The sequence below is a fragment of the Pseudonaja textilis genome, chromosome 1 (genome assembly GCF_049901715.1).
Source record: "Pseudonaja textilis isolate UNSWEBS1 chromosome 1, rPseTex1.2, whole genome shotgun sequence".
NCBI lineage: Eukaryota > Metazoa > Chordata > Lepidosauria > Squamata > Elapidae > Pseudonaja > Pseudonaja textilis.
Window position 1 is genome coordinate 123,432,936 of NC_141990.1, and position 20,249 is coordinate 123,453,184.

The 20,249-nt window shown below is 40.4% G+C and overlaps 1 protein-coding gene across 8 annotated transcripts in view; it reads right to left on the reverse strand.

Annotated features, from left to right (window-relative positions):
- MLIP (muscular LMNA interacting protein) overlaps nt 1–19,982 on the reverse strand; it is a 75,666-nt gene extending 55,684 nt beyond the window's left edge. For 3 of the 8 annotated variants that reach the window (XM_087916171.1, XM_087916162.1, XM_087916157.1), the window contains exon 1: nt 19,889–19,982. Coding sequence is in view for 5 of the 8 variants with exons in the window: in XM_087916155.1 (XP_087772281.1) it covers nt 19,555–19,620 (66 nt within the window). In the remaining 3 variants the exon portion in view is untranslated. Of the gene's footprint in view, nt 1–19,554; nt 19,771–19,888 lie in introns of those variants that run through there. The other 5 variants (XM_087916155.1, XM_087916141.1, XM_026695193.2 and 2 more) reach the window with 2 other exon arrangements.
- Between the last annotated feature and the right edge of the window lie 267 nt (nt 19,983–20,249).

The window sequence follows — 20,249 nt, forward strand, 5'->3', positions numbered from 1 at the left end:
ACCACTCAAGCAATTGTTAAGTCTCTGACCCGCTTCTTCGTTACCCATGGGCTCCCTGACACACTGGTGTCTGACAATGGCCCCCAGTTCACGTCATGTGAGTTTAGCATGTACGTTGCCAACTTGGGCATCAGACACATCCTTACAGCCCCCTTTCACTCCGCTAGCAACGGGATGGCTGAGAGGGCAGTCAGGTCAGCAAAAGAGGCACTTGCCAGGTTTGGTCAGGAAAACTGGCATTCCAAACTGTCACGTTACCTCCTGAGCCAACATACGACGCCATGCACCGCTACAAATAAATCCCCTGCCAAGCTCTTGATGGGGAGATGCCTTAGGACCACCCTGGACAGGTTGCACCCCCACTACTGCCCAGACACCCCTTTAGGATCTGACAGTTTGGTCAGGGACTTTGCCTTGCATGACCTGGTGTACGCCAGGAATTATGCAGGGGATCCTCTGTGGGTACCAGGTCAAGTTGTGTCAGTCACAGGTCCTAGATCCTACAGGGTCCTCCTGGAAGATGGACGCCTGTGGCGTAGACACGTGGACCAGCTCAGAAGGCGATGGAGAAGCACAACTGATACCAACCCAGCCCAACCTCCTAGCACCGAGGACTCCCTGCCGGTACCAGCCTACCCAGACGGGAGCTCCCTGCAGGATCCGATCTACCCCATTGACCAGGAGAGTTTGCTGGAGGGCCCGAGCTGTCAACAAGGGACACCGAACCAACAGCCAAACGAACCTGTCTGCCGGCCGGACCAAGCGACTCGCCAAGGTCAGCCTGAACATGGGGACTTACCTAATTCACAGGGCACCACACCTGACCAAACCCACTTCCCAACAACCTCCGAGACTATTCCTGGGGGCAAGGACTTGACACCAGCCAGCAGCTTGCCCGGGTTGCGACGTTCTGGCCGCCAGCGCAGACAACCAACTTACCTGAAGGACTACGCATGCTCCCAGCTGGGGGAAAGGAGTGTTATGTCTTTGGGACTAGTTGGAGTCCCCAACCAGGTCCGCTGTTTGAGCGGGAGCACCAGCCGCTCCCATTGGCTGGCACCGTTTGACAGCCGGCTATAAAGGCGGCTGTCAAACGGTGCCAGCTCCGTTGCTGCCAGCTAGCCTGCCTAGCGAGAAGGCAGACGCGGCAACCCTTTATTCATTGTAATAAAGCCTTTTACGTTTCACTCTGGTTCAGCCTCGTTCCTCCACCGCTCTACAACAATGCCAACTTCGCTTTTTTAACTACACTCTGTTGATTCACTAAAGTGTAGTATGACTTTGAACAGCAGAGCAATGAAAAGGGAAAAAGGTGATGGTTCAAGTGTCCTGAGAGCCCTATATTAGAATCAGATTCTGCTTCTCCAGAAGGAGTCATGTTTCCAGCAGTCTTCTGAAAAGATGAGGACAGGCAAGAAGAGTTTCATTATTTATTTGTTTGTTTGTTTGTTTGTTTGTTTAATGTTTCATTGGAGACTTCTAGTGATGGAAAGAGGAAAGAGGTAACATCTCAATACAGAATGTATGAGAATATGCCGATTCTTCCTATGGAATCAATCAGAAAGGGTAGCAGATTTGACGGGACCAATCATAGCATAGTATTGAGAAGTATTGTTTTCTACCATTATCCTTCCCATTCAGTATAACAATAAGAATAACAACCCTGCTCAAGAAGTTGCTCTGATACAGTTCTACAAAGGAATTATTGAGCATCCACTTCTATAACTGTCTGGTTTGGCACAGCAACCAGACAAGGCAGACTTCAATGGATAGATAGAACTGCAGAAAAAAATGATTGCAACCAACCCTATACTTCACAAGCCAGAAAGAGGGCTATGAAAATATCTACAGACCCCTCACATCCTGGACATAAACTGTTTCAACTTCTTCTCTCAAGATGATGCTATAGGGCATTGCACGCAAAGGTGGGATTCATTTTTTTTAACAACCAGTTCTGTGGGTGTGGCTTAGTTGGTGGGCGTGGCTTGGTGGTAATGTGACTGACTGGGCATGGCCAACTCAACATCACTCACATCGAGGCATGCATCTCCTTGTCTGGCCTCTTGTGACTGTGGGGATGCTGCAATAATCGTTAAGTGTGAAAAATGCTTATAAGTCACTTTTTTCAGTGCCATTATAACTTTGAATGGTCACTCCACACAAGCAAAGTACCAGCAAAGGAGGGGAAAAAAACTCCAGAGACGTTCCAGAGACAGGAAATCTAGTCCTGTAATAAGGGTTAATGGAGAGGCAGTTTCTGTAAGCAACACCAGAATGTTTCCTTCCTGCCTTTCTTAAAGGATTAGGCCAGTGATTTCTTCTAACTTCTTCTAATTTCTTCGGTTCTCTGAACTGCTTAGAATGTTAACAACTGGTTCTGGCGAATCGGTGAGAACTGGTCGAATCCCACCCCTGATTGCACGCCACAACACTGTCTATGTCTTGCGATGTCAAACCAACTAGTGGGGCTGTATTCCTTATCTTCTGTCTCATATGTCCTATTATCTATTTTCTTAGGTTCTTATCACTATTATTTTGTTGCTTGTACCTCATAGATTTATGCTGATTGCTTTTATTTAGTATCTTATTATGATTTATAGTATGTCAATTGCCTATTTAGCTGAGTGTTCTATCTTATGATTTATGATGATTGCATTTTATGATAATGATAATGATTTATCACTTGTTGTTTGCATGTACACTGAGAGCTTATGCACTGGAGACAAATTCCTGGTCTGTGTCCAACCACATTAGCCAATAAATAATTCTAATTCTAAATGGCTGTCAAGCTCTGGCCCAGAGTTCACCAAACAAGCCGGGATGCACCTACTCCTCCTTTTCTGCAATGTCAGCTTTCCTACTATGCATCCCAATGTCCTCACTGGGCCGCCAGATGCCTTCCTGCCCTTCCTGCCCATCCAGACCATGGCACACTTGGAGAAACAGTGCAGCCGGATCAGGAGGGAATAGGCAGCTCACTGGACGAGTTGGGCGTCTGGAGCCCGCGGGATGCGAGGGCTGCCTGAGCACGCATCAGGCAGGCTATGATGTCTGGCTGGGCCAGTTCTGATTCCCAGCTGACAGGCACTGAAGACATGAGGTGTGGATTGCTGGAGGGGGGTTTTAACTACCGGATGGTAGTTACAGGGGCAGTGGTTAAGGGGAAGTAGAAGCGGTAGGGTTAGGGTATATAGGAATGCCAGGGAGGCGAATGCCTTAGCACTGACTTTAAATGAATCATTACTGCTTGGGCTTACTGGTATTCTAACATAGAGTAAAGATACTATTGGAACCCCTGTTTGGTCTGTACTTATTTCATCTGTTCTATTGCATGCTGGACTTTCTAAGAGTAGCTGAGAATAGCATTGACCAATTCACTATCAGTCAATTTCAAAAGGCAGCTTACTCGGAACAGCTCACATCATGCAATGATATCTGAAACACCATCAAACATCCAAATGTAGTTTGAACATCTGGCTGACTTTGCAACAAACCATAACAAATAAACTCCTGAAATGTAATTTTGGTACATCAACCAAATAATACTGTTCCCCTCTGTAATTTACAGAATCCCTAAGATGGCTCTTGGTTTTCCTGGAACTGGGCTCAACATAGTAAACTAAAATAAATATAATAAATAGATTAGTAAATTAGAATAAATATAATAATTATATTAGTAAACTAATATAATAAAAAAAACTGTCAGTCTATCTAGGCCAGCATCAGCAGTTATTGGCTCAGACAGAATTTTTGAGATTGTAAAAAGCAGGAATATAAGCAAAGGGACATAAAAAGATAAAAGATTAAACTGTAAATAGGTAAACAAGGATTTCTAGAACGCCCTGGGGATTCAAGTTTTCAAAAGAAAAATCATTAAGTACTTATGAATTATAAAATATATTATATCCCTTTTATAAAAATAAGCATCACTGTTTAGCTTGAAGCCGTGAATATGTATTAAGAACCAGGTTCAACATTGTAGAAATAAATCACTGGCTCGAATTATAAACTACAATAAATGCCACCATTATTCAGAATCTTCCCAAATTATGAAATTAAAATATGGATTATATCCTTGGAAAACCCAAATTTTGGATGAGGTGCAAATCCCTGTATCCAGTTACAGTATAGTCCAAGGATGGTTTCCAAGGATTTACTTGAAAGGTACAAAATTATTATTAAACAAACTTCTTCAGCTTGGTTAACCATTTTTCCAAGATGCAAATCAAATAGATTTTCCAATAAGACTGTGTATCCTTGCATCAAAAACTGACATCAAATTGACTTGCAAGATTGATATTAGACTTGCAAGGTAGTCTAGGCAAGAAATACAATCAGCAATGCTAGTTCTACGTTTAGAGGCTATATTAACAGAATCATGCAAGTCTGAAAGTGACCCCACCCCCACTTTTACCCTCTCAAAAACCAGGGAGGGCAAGATAGAAAATATAAATATAAAAGACCACAATAATGAATATCCTAAAAAAATTGAAAGTTCATAGTTGAAGGGAATAAAAATGATTCCCTCAACAATGGAGCCAACGGGATAGGTCTGTCTCTGCCCCCAAGGGAACTCACTGTCAGCCCAAGACCAGAAATGACACAGTGAAATCAAACTGAGTTCAACCCTTTATTTCCTTAAACCTAATCAACAGAATCTTGGCATATTAAGCCAGAGGTGGTATTCAACCGGTTCGCACCGGTTCTGCAGAACCGGTAATGGTGATTAGGTGTGGGTTACAGAACCGTTAGTAACTTCTGGTTGGCCATGCCCCCGCACCGGTTCTCCGGTTGCTGGTCACTCATTTGCCTCACCCACCTGATGCTCACTCACGTCGCTTGCCTACCCGCCGCTCGCCCTGCCCAGTCACTCCTCCCTTCCTATGTGGCAAGATGGGCCCTCGTGGCTTGCCTAAGCTGACTTCCCCACGTGATGCCTGTGCCCCAACTGAGCAGCCCTGATCTGCCTGCCCTGCTCACAGGTAATCCTGAGAGTCGCGCTAGGCCCTCGCCCACTGCGCGGGGCCTTTCTGTGCCTCCCCCTCACAGCCCGGGACCTTTCCAGGTGGGAGGAGGCCAAGGTGGGGCACCAGGCCAGTCCAGAGGGGGGGGGCAGCGGTGGCGGCAGCGCAGCTATGGGAAGCAGCCCCAGGAGTTCCTGGCCTCCCTTTCGGGGCACATCTGCTGCCCTCCCAGCCCAGCAGAGCAGGGAAAGTGGAGGAAAAGTGAAGGGAAAGCCTTTGCTTTCCCCCTCGCTTTCAGGATGCATCCGCCGCCCTCCCAGCCCAGCAGAGCAGGAAAAGCGAAGGGAAAGTGAAGGGAAAGCGATTCGTTTTCCTCCTCCCTTTCAGGGCAAGCCCACCTGCCACCACCGCCCAGGTATTTTTCAGGGTTTACATGTCAATAGTCCAGAGCATAAATAGAGGTGTGTTTAACAGAGTTGAAAGGGACTATGGAGGTCTTCTAGTCCAACCCCCTGCTCAGGCAGGAAAACTCTGAGGATGCCAAAATCTGAATAGAGGTCCTGGGAAAGGTGTCAGAATAACAGAATAACACCTAGAAAGGGACCTTGGGGGGAACCCTATACCATTTCAGAGAAATGACTGTCCAGTCTTTTCTTAAAAACTTCCAGTGATTGAGCACCCAGAACTTCTGGTGACAAGCAATTCCACTGGTTAATTGTTCTCACTGTCAGAAAGTTTCTCCTTACTTTTAGGCTGCTTCTCTCTGTGTTCAGTTTCCATCCTTCTGGTGCTTTGGAAAATACACCCCCCCCTTTCTGGCAGCCCCCTAAAAGCCTGTTACCTATCACCATCTTGGGCAAAGCATGTGAGCCATTTCCTCCTTTCAGTGGTCCATGGAAGTACATCTATAGATAGATAATAAAGTCAAAAAAAGATGAACAACGTTTTTACAGAACTATAGATACATTGAGGCTGGGTGTGACAAGGAATGGCTGGGAGGGGAGGGGCCAGGCGAGGAACCCCTTGACCTGAGTGACATTGAATTGGCCACACCCACCCAGTCACATGGCCACCCCAGCCACGCCCACCAAATAAGCCACACCCACAGAACCAGTAGTAAAAAAATTGAATCCCACCACTGATTCAAGCTCTAAGCTTCTAACTTACTAGATATACCCTGAGAGAGTATTGTGGGAATTCAAGCTACTATGAACCTTTTTCTTTCTCTCTCATCCAGCTCTGGTCTGCGCAGTCTCTTGATCCAGGTCTCTTTCTGGGAAAACTCTGTATTGTCCAAACTTTTCCACACAGCTCCTTCAGGTGCACATTCCATGAGACTCGGCCCTGGTCATCTAATCAGTTCTTAATAAGGGTTTTTTGGAAGATCAAAAGGGATGGAGAAAACTTAACTTTGGGAAGTTTATTCCATAAGGCAGTCACCACAACATGTGTCCTGGGACTCATCAAATGTAGATCCATAGCTGCAGTTCCCCACAGCACACCTTCAGCATAATTTACTCTTGCAAATCCAGAAATCTCTCCAGTTCTACTCAATCACCATTGCACCACTTTTGCACGCTCAATTGTGCGTATTTCTCCAGACATCTCCCTGCTTTCTTCAGGGATGCTAATTTTTCTGTTGCATATTTTTTGTTGCTTCATCCTCTGATTCCACCAAACACATCAGCAGGATTTTATATTTCCTTTTCTACCAATATTGAAAAATAGATAAAACTTTGAATAGCATTCATTCAGCTAATCAGTTTGTTTTTTTCCCTTTCTGAGGTCACACCTCATAATACTGCTGACAGGCTCATGAGCTCACAAAGGAGAAGTACATGAAACTTTTGGTTAGGTTGAATGAAAGCTTTTCATTTCCAGAGCTTTTAGGTCTGGGTGGGTGCTTACTCAGTTGCTGAGGATAGATTGGTTAATTTCTTTTGTTTTTATTTAACTTTATTTACATAGTTTAGGTTTTTTTTTATTTTATAATATTTATTTATTTATTCATCTATTTACTTCATATTATACCTATTTACAGACATATATATATATGTGTGTGTGTGTGTTTTCTTAAGTTTTCGCAGGTATTTATATGTATGGTATTCAGCTTTGTTCGGGTATTTTTCCACATCATTATAGTTGTGGTTTTAAAAGTTGTAGTGATGTTTTGGCAGAATCTAATCTGCCATCATCAGGCTTGTTTTATTGGGATTGTTTGTGTGTCGGGCCTTCACAGCCATTTCTGTTTTAAATTTGGTGCTAGCCTCGTGCTGTGTTAGAATGGTTTTTTCTTCATCCTGATTGGTTGGGAGTCTTGGTCTGTGTTTATTGGTCTTGGAGTTTGCTGTGTTCTGCTTGATTGGTGTTTCTAATATCTTCTGTCTGTTTTGTAGCAGTTTTTTTGTCTTGATTGGCTAGCAACATTGTGTTTTGTGTATTGGGGGCTTTAGTGCCACTTGGCTTCAATTGAATGGGCGGCTATCATTTATTAGGAAGCTAGGTTTCATCTCGGTGGCTGGGTGGGGTGTATTTGGGCTGGAGGTATCAGGGGGATCTGTTTGTGCCCAGGTGTTTGCTTGGCTTGTGGTGTGGAGATTTTTTTGTTTGTGAGTGCAGGCTTCCAGATAATTGACAGTCTGGTGGAGTCTTCTCTTCTATTCATGCTTTCAGGTCTTTTTTCAATCTCTATGGCTTCTCTGATAATTCTATAGCTGGGTTCTCTGTAGTGGCTAGGGTTTTGGTGCCATTGAAGTCGATGCTATGTCCTGTGACTTTCATGTGTTGGACTAGTAAGGAAGTGGGTTCCAGCTTTTTTACTGCATTTTGTGTTCATCTAGGTGGGTACTTATTCTTCTATTGGTCTGTCTGATGTATGTGGCCAGGCATGATGCACAGGGGACTTCATATATGCCTTGGTTTTCCAGGTCAATTTTATCTTTGGGATTTCTTAGGATGGCTGCTATTTTTCTGTCTGTTTTGAAGGCAGCCTTGATGTGATGCCAATGTAGTATCTTACTGATTTTGTCTGTAGTACCTCTTATGTAGGGCAGGACAGCTGTTCCATAGATTGAATAGTATTTTTGTACAGTTGCTGACTCCATATGAATTCCTGACAATGTACAAACAGCTGCCTAAAATCCATACAATTAATAGTCAAGGAGGCCCAGAGTCACATTACACTAAACTAGAGATGGGAGGATCCAAGCCTCTGACCATGCAATCATGGTCACTATCTTAGAGGCACTGTCAATTCTTCCTACAGCAAGGTTGATATTGGAAGAAGAGGGCCGTTAGAACATCCTTTTAACAGCAGAGCAGCTCAAGGCAACTTCAGCTGCCCCTGCAGCTGGCTAGAAGCAAATTTCAAGTGATGTCATGAGGATTGTTGCTTAACAGTGGTTAACAGTGGTTAGTGAGGATCTTCATGCTTTGGATAGAAGGATATGAGGATGGACCAGCCAATTAGATTCACTCTAACTATCTAAATAAAATTAGCATATGGGATTCAATGGAACTTTTGTTCCTGATAATCTTTTTTCCATAACTGGGAAATTGCCTTTATACATCTATCTTATTGACCATCTTAGATCAAAAATGCCAGAGAATTCCTGGAAGCCTAGCACACTAACAAATTGGCAATTAATAGACACATAGACATAAGTAACATCTACATACTGTGCAAAAGAGACAATCAACAAACCAAACAGGAATGAAAAGATGAAACTACCTCCCATCCAGCAATCAAAACTCAGGTGTGTATAGATTAACACCAAGATTAACTTCGGAATAATAATCAAGTAGAGAAAAGTTAAAAACAATACTTTTCTTTTTAAAAAAATATGGATACAATCTGGCAAATTGTGTAGCCTATGGAAATCACATCAACTTTCAGACAGACACTCCCCCCCACCCCAATAAATGAACAAATAAACAAATAAAATCCCAAGCAAATTCAGTTTTAGCTCATATCACATCATCCTAATTTAACTTTGCAGAAAGCAATCTATTATGTGCCACTAACATTTCCAGAAATTACACACACACACGTATGTATGTATGTATGTATGTATGTATGTATGTATATTAACATAGTTCTTTCCAGATCCCAGTTTTGAGATAAAATAGTTTCTTCCAAGAATTATATGGATTATTTGCAATTGTTTTCAAAACTCTATTTGGAGCTAGAGGTTTGCATTTTTATTCTTACAGATTTTGATAAACAGAGGCAAGGTCAGCAAATTAAATATTCTCAACAGCTTCACTTGTAGTCAGCCTATTTGCTGCTAAAAATCCAAATTCACCATATTTTGTCCCAATTACAAATATCAATATTTTGCTTAGAGAAGGCATATATAAATTACTTTGAAAACTAGGATATGAAGATGCTACCATATAAGACTGATAATGGCTCATTGCAGTTACCTTCCTTTTCAAAATGTGGCTTTATAACCCAAGGATTTTGCCAGAACTACCTCAAAGAGCTTTAGAATGAATTGACAGAAAGCAGCCAAAGCGCATTGCAATTGGATATGACTCCAGCCAGAAATAAAACTCTCTCCATCATTATCAATCTCTGCAAAGTTCAATAAAAAAAGCATTAAAAGTTGGGGAAATGTAGCTTGGAAAAGGATTAAGGGAAAACAGGACAGCTTTCTCTGGCTTTTCTAGTTCTTTCTTTAATAGCACTTTGATCTATACTTCAAGAATGAGCTTAATTCACCCCTTTGTCTTCTTTTGAGAGTACTGTCTCCAGAAATACAAACAACATCAGAGAGACAAGGGTGTGTAACTAACCATGTTGTTTGTGTGGGTACATATAGGAGGAGTGGGGATAGAAGGGCAACCTTCCTCTGCACCATAGAGTGGGGGGAAACCCTTCCTGTGAGAGCACTGTCTTTGGGAGAAGTTCTGAACTCCCTTTAAGTTATTGGGGGGAAGATGCAGAAAGATGTGTTTCCCTGCATTGCAGTTTAAATGGACTGCGCTATTTGTATTGACCAGTCTTAATTTGGTGGGTCATTGGTGGCTTAATATGCAATGTCTTTCATGAATACTGTGTAATAACACAAGTATTTTTCCACAAAAATACAGAACAAGAGGAGACAAAAGAAATAAGAGAAAAACACCAGGAGAAGATGACTCAGAAAAATGCCACAATAAGAGAGGTAAGTAATTCACCTCCATTACAATCCTGTTTTAAGCTGCTATTTTGTTTGCTGATTTGTATTCTATGATTGATGAATGTTTCTTGTAATTTCTGCATCAGCTGGAGGAGGAGAACAAGTTCCTGGCAAGTGAAGTCGCAAACCTTGCAAACAAAAACTCCTTCAAAGTCAGGGAATTGAGTATTATTTTAACCTAACAACATTGTAATTATTCTCATTTTAAAAACAAAAATGACTTATTTCTTCTTAAATTTAGCTTTACAAATACTAGTTATTTTGTTATTCTTTTCCAGGGCCTGTCTAAGAGGAAGAAGACCTTCCAAGTGAGAAAAAGCCGGCTTGGGAAAAAACCAAGGAAAACATAGGTACGGTATATAAATAAGGACAACATGTGATTATATTAGTAACTTAATTAGTGGAATAAATTAGCAGATCAAGGAAATGATGTGGATGTAGCATACGTAGAATTCAGTGAGGCATTTGACAAGTAGACCACAGCCTACGTCTTCATAAGATAGAGCAGTATGGGATAGACAATACCAAAATCAGATGGATTCGCACTTGGCTGACCAACCACACTCAGTATGGAGCCCTCCATAAAACTACATCAACCTGGAGATGCAGTGGGGTACCTCAAGGTTTTGTCTTGAGCTCCTCAATATTTTCATCAATGAGCTAGATAATAAAATAAAACAGGGAACTTTTTTTCCATTCCCCACTGTCCTGTCAGAGCTGAGGAAGCTTCTTGGATGACAAGTGAAACATCTTCAAAGAAAAACAAGAAAGTCTAGTTGCCTCCTGAAAAAAGCACCTTTGGATATCACCAGTATCATTTGTCATTTCACATGTTCCTCTGTCAACTATACTGAATAATTCAGGCCAAACATCAAAAACATTTGCCAGGCTATCCCACCTGTTTTACATGGACAATTTGAAGCTATATGGGAAAACACCACCTGAAATAAAATATCTATTCAACATATATAGAATCAAAATATTGCATTGGAGTTTGGACTGGACGAATAAGCCATGCTTACTATGAAACAGGGGAAAACCCTCAAAACTGATAGAATCAAGAAAACATGCCATATAATATCAGAAGTATGGATGAAAATGATTACTATAAATACCTGGTCATCCTTCAAGCTGACAACATCAAACACAATGAAGTAAAAAAAAGTTAGAAATGATACATTAAGTAAGTGAACAAGATCTTAAAATCCTAACTTAGTGGGGAGCAAAAATACCATCAAGGAAATCAACACTTGGTTTAGGGTGAGCTAAGACTTGCAACAAATGTCAAAAAATTATTTTTAAAAGTTTCTTGCGACATATATAAACAAGGAAAAGGTCAAGGAAAACAAATCAGTCCTCTACTGGGAGAACATGGCAAAGCGGTAATGAGTAGCAGGGAGAAAGCGGAACTATTTAATTATTTCTTTGCTTCTGTCTTTATGCAAAAAGAAAAAAATAATAGTCCAAGCTATCAAAAGCATTATTGTAAAAGACAATATAGTAATACAAATCAAAATAGACAAGGAAATGATAAGAGAACACCCATCAACTCTAGATGTGTTTAGTTTAGTTTACTTTATTGTCACTACACCTCATACAACGAAATCAAACACCATCTTCAGTGCACATCATGACCATGAAAATAAACACAAACACACATCCTTCACACTTCACACATTGAACTGAAACCACCGACACAGCACCAACACTGCACTATACAGCATAATTCAAAAGAGCTACTGCCCTGGGATAGAAGCTGTTTTTCAACCTATTTGTCCTTGTTTTTATTATTCTGTACCATCTGCCAGATGGTAATAGTTCAAAAAAAGGGTTCCCGGGATGAGATGGATCTTTGAGAATATTTTGAACTTTCTGAAGGCAGCAGGAGCTATAATTCAGATCACAGTCAGAAAAACAATGTCTTTCCCATTAAAAATATGGCGAGATATGATTGACAAAACACATATCAACTTAGTCATCCTCTGAGTTACAGGGACAAGATTGGAGTTCCTGGACATTTCAAGAAAAATGGGCTTTGGGACTCATGGCTGCTGACTGAGTAACCAGGGCCAGCTTCCTTGCCAGAAGTAAATCAAACTCTAAAGGCAAACCAGGTGGAATTGACAGAAGAAGCCAGCACAGCTATTGAATTGTTGTTGTTGTTTTAATCAAAATTTTCATTAAGATATTTAAAGATTGAAGTTTGAGGATCAGTTTTATCCCTGAGAATGTGGTGAGAACTATGAATTCCTGTTTCTCTATCCATGACTGCCTTATTGGATAAAGATGTACAAGGCAGCAAAGCCACTCACTCTGTTTTTTCTTTATTATGGTCACAGTTCAGCAAAGGATTTTACTTTAAAGAAGTCCAACTGCTTTTTCTGGCCATCTATAGCTGCTGTAAGATCTGGCAACTCAACTGACTTTTCAGCAAGGTGAAGAAAACAACAGGAGTATTAACAGCGGCTGGGATTGTATTTGCTAAAACTTGGAAGAATGAGAAAATACCATCACAGGAAGAAATTATTAAGAAAATATTGGAATGTGCTGAAATGAGTAGATTGACATTTGAAATCAGAGAACAAGAAGATAAACAATTCTATGAAGTTTGGGACCTTTTCTATTAATGGTTAGATAATAAAATATAATAATAGAATATTTAGAACCTTAGGAAAAAATGAATACATATTTCTTTTTTTATTTGATACTATCTTTATAAAATTCTATTAAGATAGATTTGGTATGACTTTATGATTTGCTATAAAATAAATTAAGTAAACTATAGTTATCTCGTTAAAGCATGAACTAACAAAATTATAGTCAAATGATTGTTTAATAATGATATCAGGCTATGTAATTGTTGATTGATAATATGAGCTATTATGTAATATAACTACAATGGAGACTATGGAATGGATGCACTAAAAAAAGTGGTAAACCAACCGACACACTGTCTGTAAACTCATTAAGGAAAGGATGATGTTTTTATGTCTTATGTGTTTTTGTTTGTTGTTAAAATTAATAAAACTGTTGTTTTTTTTTTTAAAAAAGAAAATGACAGGAGAAATAGCTCTTTCTTCTTTCCAACACCCGATAAGAATTTTTTATTGACAAATGGATATGCTACTTTGTGCCCACAAAGAGCCCTCAAGGCAGCTGTTTATATAAATTAAAACTGAACTAAAAACTCTACTAAAATACACAATAAAAAACAGGAAAACACTCAGGGCATCTCTGATTTCATTACTGTTTATTCCCCTCTGTCAAGTCTGCCTATGTACAATATGCTGAAACTTTAGCGTAAATAAAAAGGTTGTGAACATTATTTCTCATTTCCTCCCTCCTCTCCCAAAAAGGCAAGTATTTCATAAGATCTGAATAGCTTCATCTCATCCAATTGCTAGAAGTAAACCACAATGGTATCTAGCTGTTAAATGAAATATATACATCTTTAGGGAAAAGTAAGAGCCACACAGGACCTCTATAAGTATCATATCATATGTCAAAGGTGGGACAAGGGCAAAAAAAATCCAAAGTCCAAATTAATTATTTTAAATTAGATTAACAATGAATTAATGAATTACATTGATTCAGCTTCATAAGGTAGTCCTCAACCACAATGGAGCCCAAAATTTGCATTGCTAATTCACATGACCATGGGGATGTTGCCACAGTGGTAAATGTGAAAATTGGTCATAAGTTGTTGTTGTTTTTTCCAGTTTCATAACTTCAAACAGTCACTAAACGAATGGTTGGAAGTTGACAATTACCATTATGTAATATTTTTTTCTTCGTTTATTTGCCTGAAAACTATTTGGAGGGGTACATGATTCTGACCTTCAAAAGATGCTCCATAAATTAATTTTCAAGAGATCAGCTTAGCTGTAACAATTAATAAAAGAATGATTGATTTAAACAAGACAAGGCTGTATGGGGCATTTTTGGTCTCTGTCAGAAGGAATCTGCACCAAGGTTGGGTTAATAAATTCTTTCATTATGCACTCCTAAGAAATTAAAGCCCTGAGTTCTCAGGGACCATTTCTACAATAGTGATTTTTATTGCCTTATACCAGGGGTCTCCAACCATAGCAACTTTAAGACTTGTGGACTTCAACTTCAACTTTTTGCTGGCTGAGGAATTCTGGGAGTTGAAGTCCACAAGTTTTAAAGTTACCATGGTTGAAGACCCCTGCCTTATACTATCACTCAGTCCTCACAGAGGTCATTTAAAGCCTGTTTTTTTGGCTGATATATTGCCAAGGTGACAACTAGCTATAAGCTGCTGTAAGTTACAAGTGTGAAAATTGCTAAAGCCCATATAAAACCAGTTGCATAAACTGATTTTACATCAAAGGTGTCAATGGCTGATCCTTCCTTGGAGATAAATAATATTAAAATAACTCAAAATCTGATCTTTCAATGACAAATTCAAGGTGCAAGGATTTTTTTTTGTCTCAGTCAAACATCAAATGTTCAGGGAGGACATAAAGAGAATGTTCATTTGTATAGATGATAGAGCTAAATGTAAATATGGATATAAATACTTCAAGTTTTCATCAAGTCTTCTGCCTTGCTCCACCACTATCTCAAAAACTAATATGGAATTCAACTTCACGAACCTCAGATTGTCAGAAAGTCTTTTTGGGGAAATGGGAGACAGGAAGAGCATTGAATATATAAACTGAAGAGTCAAACTATTTGAGGATCATCTGGTCTATGTTTGTCTACCTAAAGCTGTTGGAATACATGTTGGAATGTATTTTGTATTGCAACAACTACAGCCAACCAGTAGATGGCAGCGTTTATACATTTGCATCTATGGTTATACTCTATGTCCTTTTTGTTCTGAGGAAAGTTTCCTGTTACAGTTAAAACCATTAAGGACCAAGGCCTAGCATGATTGAAAACTTTATTTTGTTCTGTAGGGCTATATAAACAGAATTTCTAAAAAAATATCATGCCGTGTCTTCCTTGGAGGAGGTGGGAAAGGGACACCTCTTAGGTTACTTGATCCAATGCAGTAATCATGTGTGGCTCACTGGATGTCACCTACCTATGAATGGATACAAGTTTCTAGATCTGAACTGCATCAAGCACTGACCCCACGTTGCAGTTATTAATGTAGGGAAAAATAGATATTTTATAAATATGCAGAAAGCAAGCATGTTAACTTGAATTAAAAGTGAATCCATTAAATTAACATTTCACTTTTTGTTCTGGTCTCACCCAATTCTTTGTTCTAGAGTCCCTTCATCCTTTGGGAGAGTAGCTTCAAAGGTGAATGGTTGTCCAAATCAGAAAGATGTGGTGGATTCTTCTGCTGCTAATTTTTACAGCAAGCAAAATAATGTATTTATAGTAGACTACCCAGTAGCTACACATTTAGGCCAATGATGCTGACCATAAATTTTGAGCAATTTGGATGGATTTATTGGTGTCCTTGATATTCTGCACCTTTTGGTCCCAGTCCAGAGATTTGTTCTACTAAGAAAATGTGTGCTTTGAATGAGAAGTATGTATCAGCTGGCCCAGCAGCTCAACATTACAAATGCCTTACTACTCCCTTTTTGTGATGGTGCCCAACAGCCATGTTGTCTTGAATGTTTAGGATAGATGTGCCAGACAGTAACTTTATCTCTAACTAAAGCCTGCTTCAGTTCCTCCCTCGCTCATCCTAGGAAGCCCAACTCAGTCAGTCATACGAAAATGCAGGGCAAAGAAAAGATGGGAAATACAATAATTCCACTGCATTCACTGGATGCAACAAATGTAGTGGTGCTTTCATATTAAACCCTTCTTTTACTCCAACCTCTACTGGGGAAGTTCAGTTGCAAAATATTCAAACCTGGAAATTATTGACCCAGCGCTTGCAGCCGTGACTCAAAAGGGTTTTTTTAGAATCAAAAGGGAGATTTGAATGGGTAGCACTCATTTGGCAGCAAATGTACAAATAGTCCTCGACTTACAATCGTTCATTTAGTGACTGTTTGAAATTACAGTAGGACTTAAAAAGTGATTTTTGACCATTTTTCACACTTATGACCATTGCAGCATCCCCGTGGTCATGTGATCAAAAATCGGATGCTTGGCAACTGTTGCAGTGTCCTGCGGTCAGGTGATCACCTTTTGAGACCTTCTGATAAGCAAAGTCAATGAGGAAGCCAGATTCACTTAACAACCACATTACTAACTTAACAATGGCAATGATTCATTGCAGTAAGAAAGGTCGTAAAATGGGGCAAAACCAGTGGTGGGATTCAAATTGTTTTACTACCGATTCTGTGGGCGTAGCTTGGTGGGTGTGATGTGGCTTGGTGGGCATGGCAAGGGAAGGATACTGTAAAATCTCCATTCCTTCCTCACTCCTGGGAAAAGGTTACTGCAAAATCCCCATTCCCTCCCCACCCCACTAACCTGCTTTCCAGATCCGTTCTCCTGTGCAGGGCAACAAAAGAAGACACAGCCGATCAGCTGGGACTGGGGAGGCAGAGAATAGATGGGGGTGGGGCCAGTCAGAGGTGTTTCTCTGAACTACTCAAAATTTCTGCTACCGGTTCTCCAGAACTGGTCAGAACCTGCTGAATACCACCTCTGGGCAAAATTTACAATGGCCTCAGTTAGCAACAGAAATGTTGGGCTTAATTGTGGTAGTAAGAAGGTCTACCTGTAGAAGAAACCACTGGCTTCTGGTTAAACATCTGGGTCTGCTCTTTCTCCCCTGGCCTCTGTTGAGCAGAGACCTGCTAAATGTCAAGCAAAGAAACAAGGATAGGATCATAGCATTTCTATTGGAGAAAACCCAAATGGAGAATGGTGTTTGCTGTCTCTTAAGACAACTCACACCATCATCCATTAGGGTGTTATGACAGCTGCTCACCACAGATGAATTCCTAATTATCCAAAGGAGATCAAAATATCCCAATTAATTTCCCTGGAGGGTGAGATGCGTCAGGATTGACAAAGAGAACAAAGTCGTTAGAACAGATAAAGGACTCTTTGAATTAACATTCAGACTGAACATTCATGGTGCACAACTCTGCTTGTTTGTTCAAAAATGTCAACCGCTATCCTGTTTGGAATGCTAATTTCTGGAAAAAATTGTCCTGAAACCTGATTTAGTATAGAAAGATCAGACATATATTTTAATCCATTTGTGAAATAGTAATTTGAACTACACCTTCCACTCCATCCCTGGGGAAAAAAAAAAGGATAATCTGCTCAATTGGGTATCAGGCATTCCTAAATAATTAGTAAGATAACAGTTTCCAAGGGCTGTTGAGAATACACATGTCAAAATGTGCCAGTTTTGTAGTCTTTGAGTTTTAGTGATCAATAGGAACTCTTGATATTCTTTAATATCTCGGGGGGGACACTGAACCAGTTGTTTTATTTTTAAGAAAGGCTATGGTGCAGGGGTGTCAAAACTCACGTCGTCATGACGGTGTTACATGACATATTGGGATTTTTTTCCCCTTTGCTAAACCGGGGGAAGGTGGGGAGAAGGGGGATGTGGCCAGCACGTGACACATCCAGCCCGTGGGATGGGAGTTTGACAGCCCTGTTATATAGGGTATGGTATTAATGATAGAATTTCATCAGAAAAAGCCACATTTCATGAAAGGATTGCCCCCAATTCCACAAAGAGAAAACAATCTCACTGGCAGTTGAATCATTCTTTCCATTTCAGAAGTAGGACAGTGCCCTTAAGAACACCCGACAGGAGAAGTCTACCTTACAGGGCGTACCGTAGGGCTAAAGACGATTGTCTGGAATGGCTACCCTGCAGTCCTGATCACAAGGGATTCGGTCTCTCGGTTCAGTCCGAATCGCTAATGCTGTCCTAAGACAAACCAGGCTAGCAATTTCAGGCAATCGTTGATCAATCCTCCATCCTGTAAGGTGGACTTCCCTTATCAGGTGCTCTTAAGGAGACTCTCCTACTGCTGAAATAGAGAGATTCAACTGCCAGTGAAGTTGCTTTCTATTTGTGGAATGGGAGGCAGAGGATGGGTGGGGGGGAAATGCTTTCTCTTTTGGCCAAGACAACAACATGTTTATCTGCTGCCCTGGGTTGAATTGTGAAAGGAACCATGTCTGTCCAAAGCCCAATTATCACTAGCACGCTCAGTGAACTTAGCCTAACATCAAGCGGGCATTATTATTTGTTTCTTTAAATGATCTCTCGGCCTACAGGATCACATATACTAAGCTGGGCAGAATGGCGATTCAGATGCTTATAATTCTAGGAATCCATTTGCGTCATTTCAAGTAGAAAATTAAAATGTTCGACCTGTGAAAAGAACACAGTGACTGCTCCAGACAAGGCGGAAGACAGCTGCAAGGAAAGTTCTTAAAAGCTGGTTCACATGTGCATTTCCCCTATTTTCATCCGAGCATATTAAAGGCCAGCCCCACCATTAGGTAAAATACAGTACCGATAGTCCTCGAGTTATAATGGTTCGTTTAGTGACCATTCAAAGTTACAACAGCAATATTTAACAGTTGAGGAAAAAGCTTTCAGGAACAGGTGTAAAGTGGCCCACTTCAGTTTTCATATTTTCTCCAATATTTAAATTGTTCTCCAATATTTAAATTATTAAAAGTATTGAAATAGGAACATATAAATTCTGAAAAGAACAGTCCAGGATTACTATGTCAGGTATGCAAAATCCTGTGCAACCAGTAGGTGACAATAGAGTTATTTATCTGACATCTGCTACCATCTAGTGTTGTTTGGAGTTTTGCAGCCCAGATATGGAGGCAGACAGTTCTTTTTATAAGAGGAAACCGATAACTCTTGTTCTTATTATGATGACATTCTTGTTTAAGAATGTGATACTATTTCTAATTTGTCATTCAATATGAGTGACTGCAAGGTTTTTCTCTCTCTCTCTCTCTCTCTCTCTCTCTCTCTGTCTCCCTCCCTCTCTCTCTCTCTCATACAGCTTATCAATTTCCAATGTCAGGAATAACAAGATGCCTCGCTGTCCCTGGGAATAACAACTATTGGACCAAGCAAATTCTATCTTTCTCACTGAAGTTATAATCAGGAACTAGCTGGTTTGTTGGCTGCTTCTATCATTATTCTCTTTCTCAAACCCATTTGAATAGTACCAAGCATACTGTAAGATTTAGTAAATAATAGACTTATTTTATTTTTAGACAACACTACAAACCGAGCATCAGCAGATCCAGGATTTATCATCTGAAAAATTCAGGGAAATATTGATTATGAAGTTCCTTAATCCCTGCCGAAAGATTATAGCATAATTTATTTCAACACCCCATGGCTGAACCTATTAATCATTAAGGTCACTGGAGGAAGTATAAAAATAGTAACTAACTTTTCTTCCCAGCCTCCTGTATCTTAATATTGCATAATAATGCTAAGGAAAATTACATCCTACCTTCAGTTTCTCTTGGGATAATATATCTTTTGCTGAAGAGACTCTTTTACATTTTTCTATCTCCATTTCCCAGCAAGAGGAAGATTTAAATCCCAAAAAGAAGGAGCTTAGCTGGCTAGGTGTTAGAAACCATGACTGCCCACACTTGAGTGGTGAGACTGGACTGGATCAGAAATGCCTGGGTGATAATTCTTCCCAGCAAGAGTTTCCATTTATAGCTTTAGAAAACTCACAAACAGGAGTCCTCTGGCAGGAAGACGAGACTCAGGCTTCAGATAACATTAAATGCCCTCTTGGCACTGATCCCATTGAAACCCAGCATAATTTTGGTTACCTGGAGCTCATGCCATCACCTTCACTAGAACTTCCTCGGAGAATTTGGAAGGAATTGGGAGACGGGAGACTGAGCTAAAAGTCCACAGTCAATCACCTGTCACTTTGAGTCATCTTTCACTCACTTTCTCTTAATCCTCTCCAGTGTTGTTGTCATGCCATGACTATAATTCAGAGGGACCTCACATTGCTGTTCCTACCATCGCTGCACGCACACAATAGATGGTGTCAAAAAAGAACCTCCCAATCCTTTTTAAAAGTTCAACATTTGAAGGTCAGTAGTCTAGGGATTTGTGGTAAAAGTGGATGGAAATGTCATCCTTAACCCAGCATTTCTTTGCATATGACATGCCACATCTCTG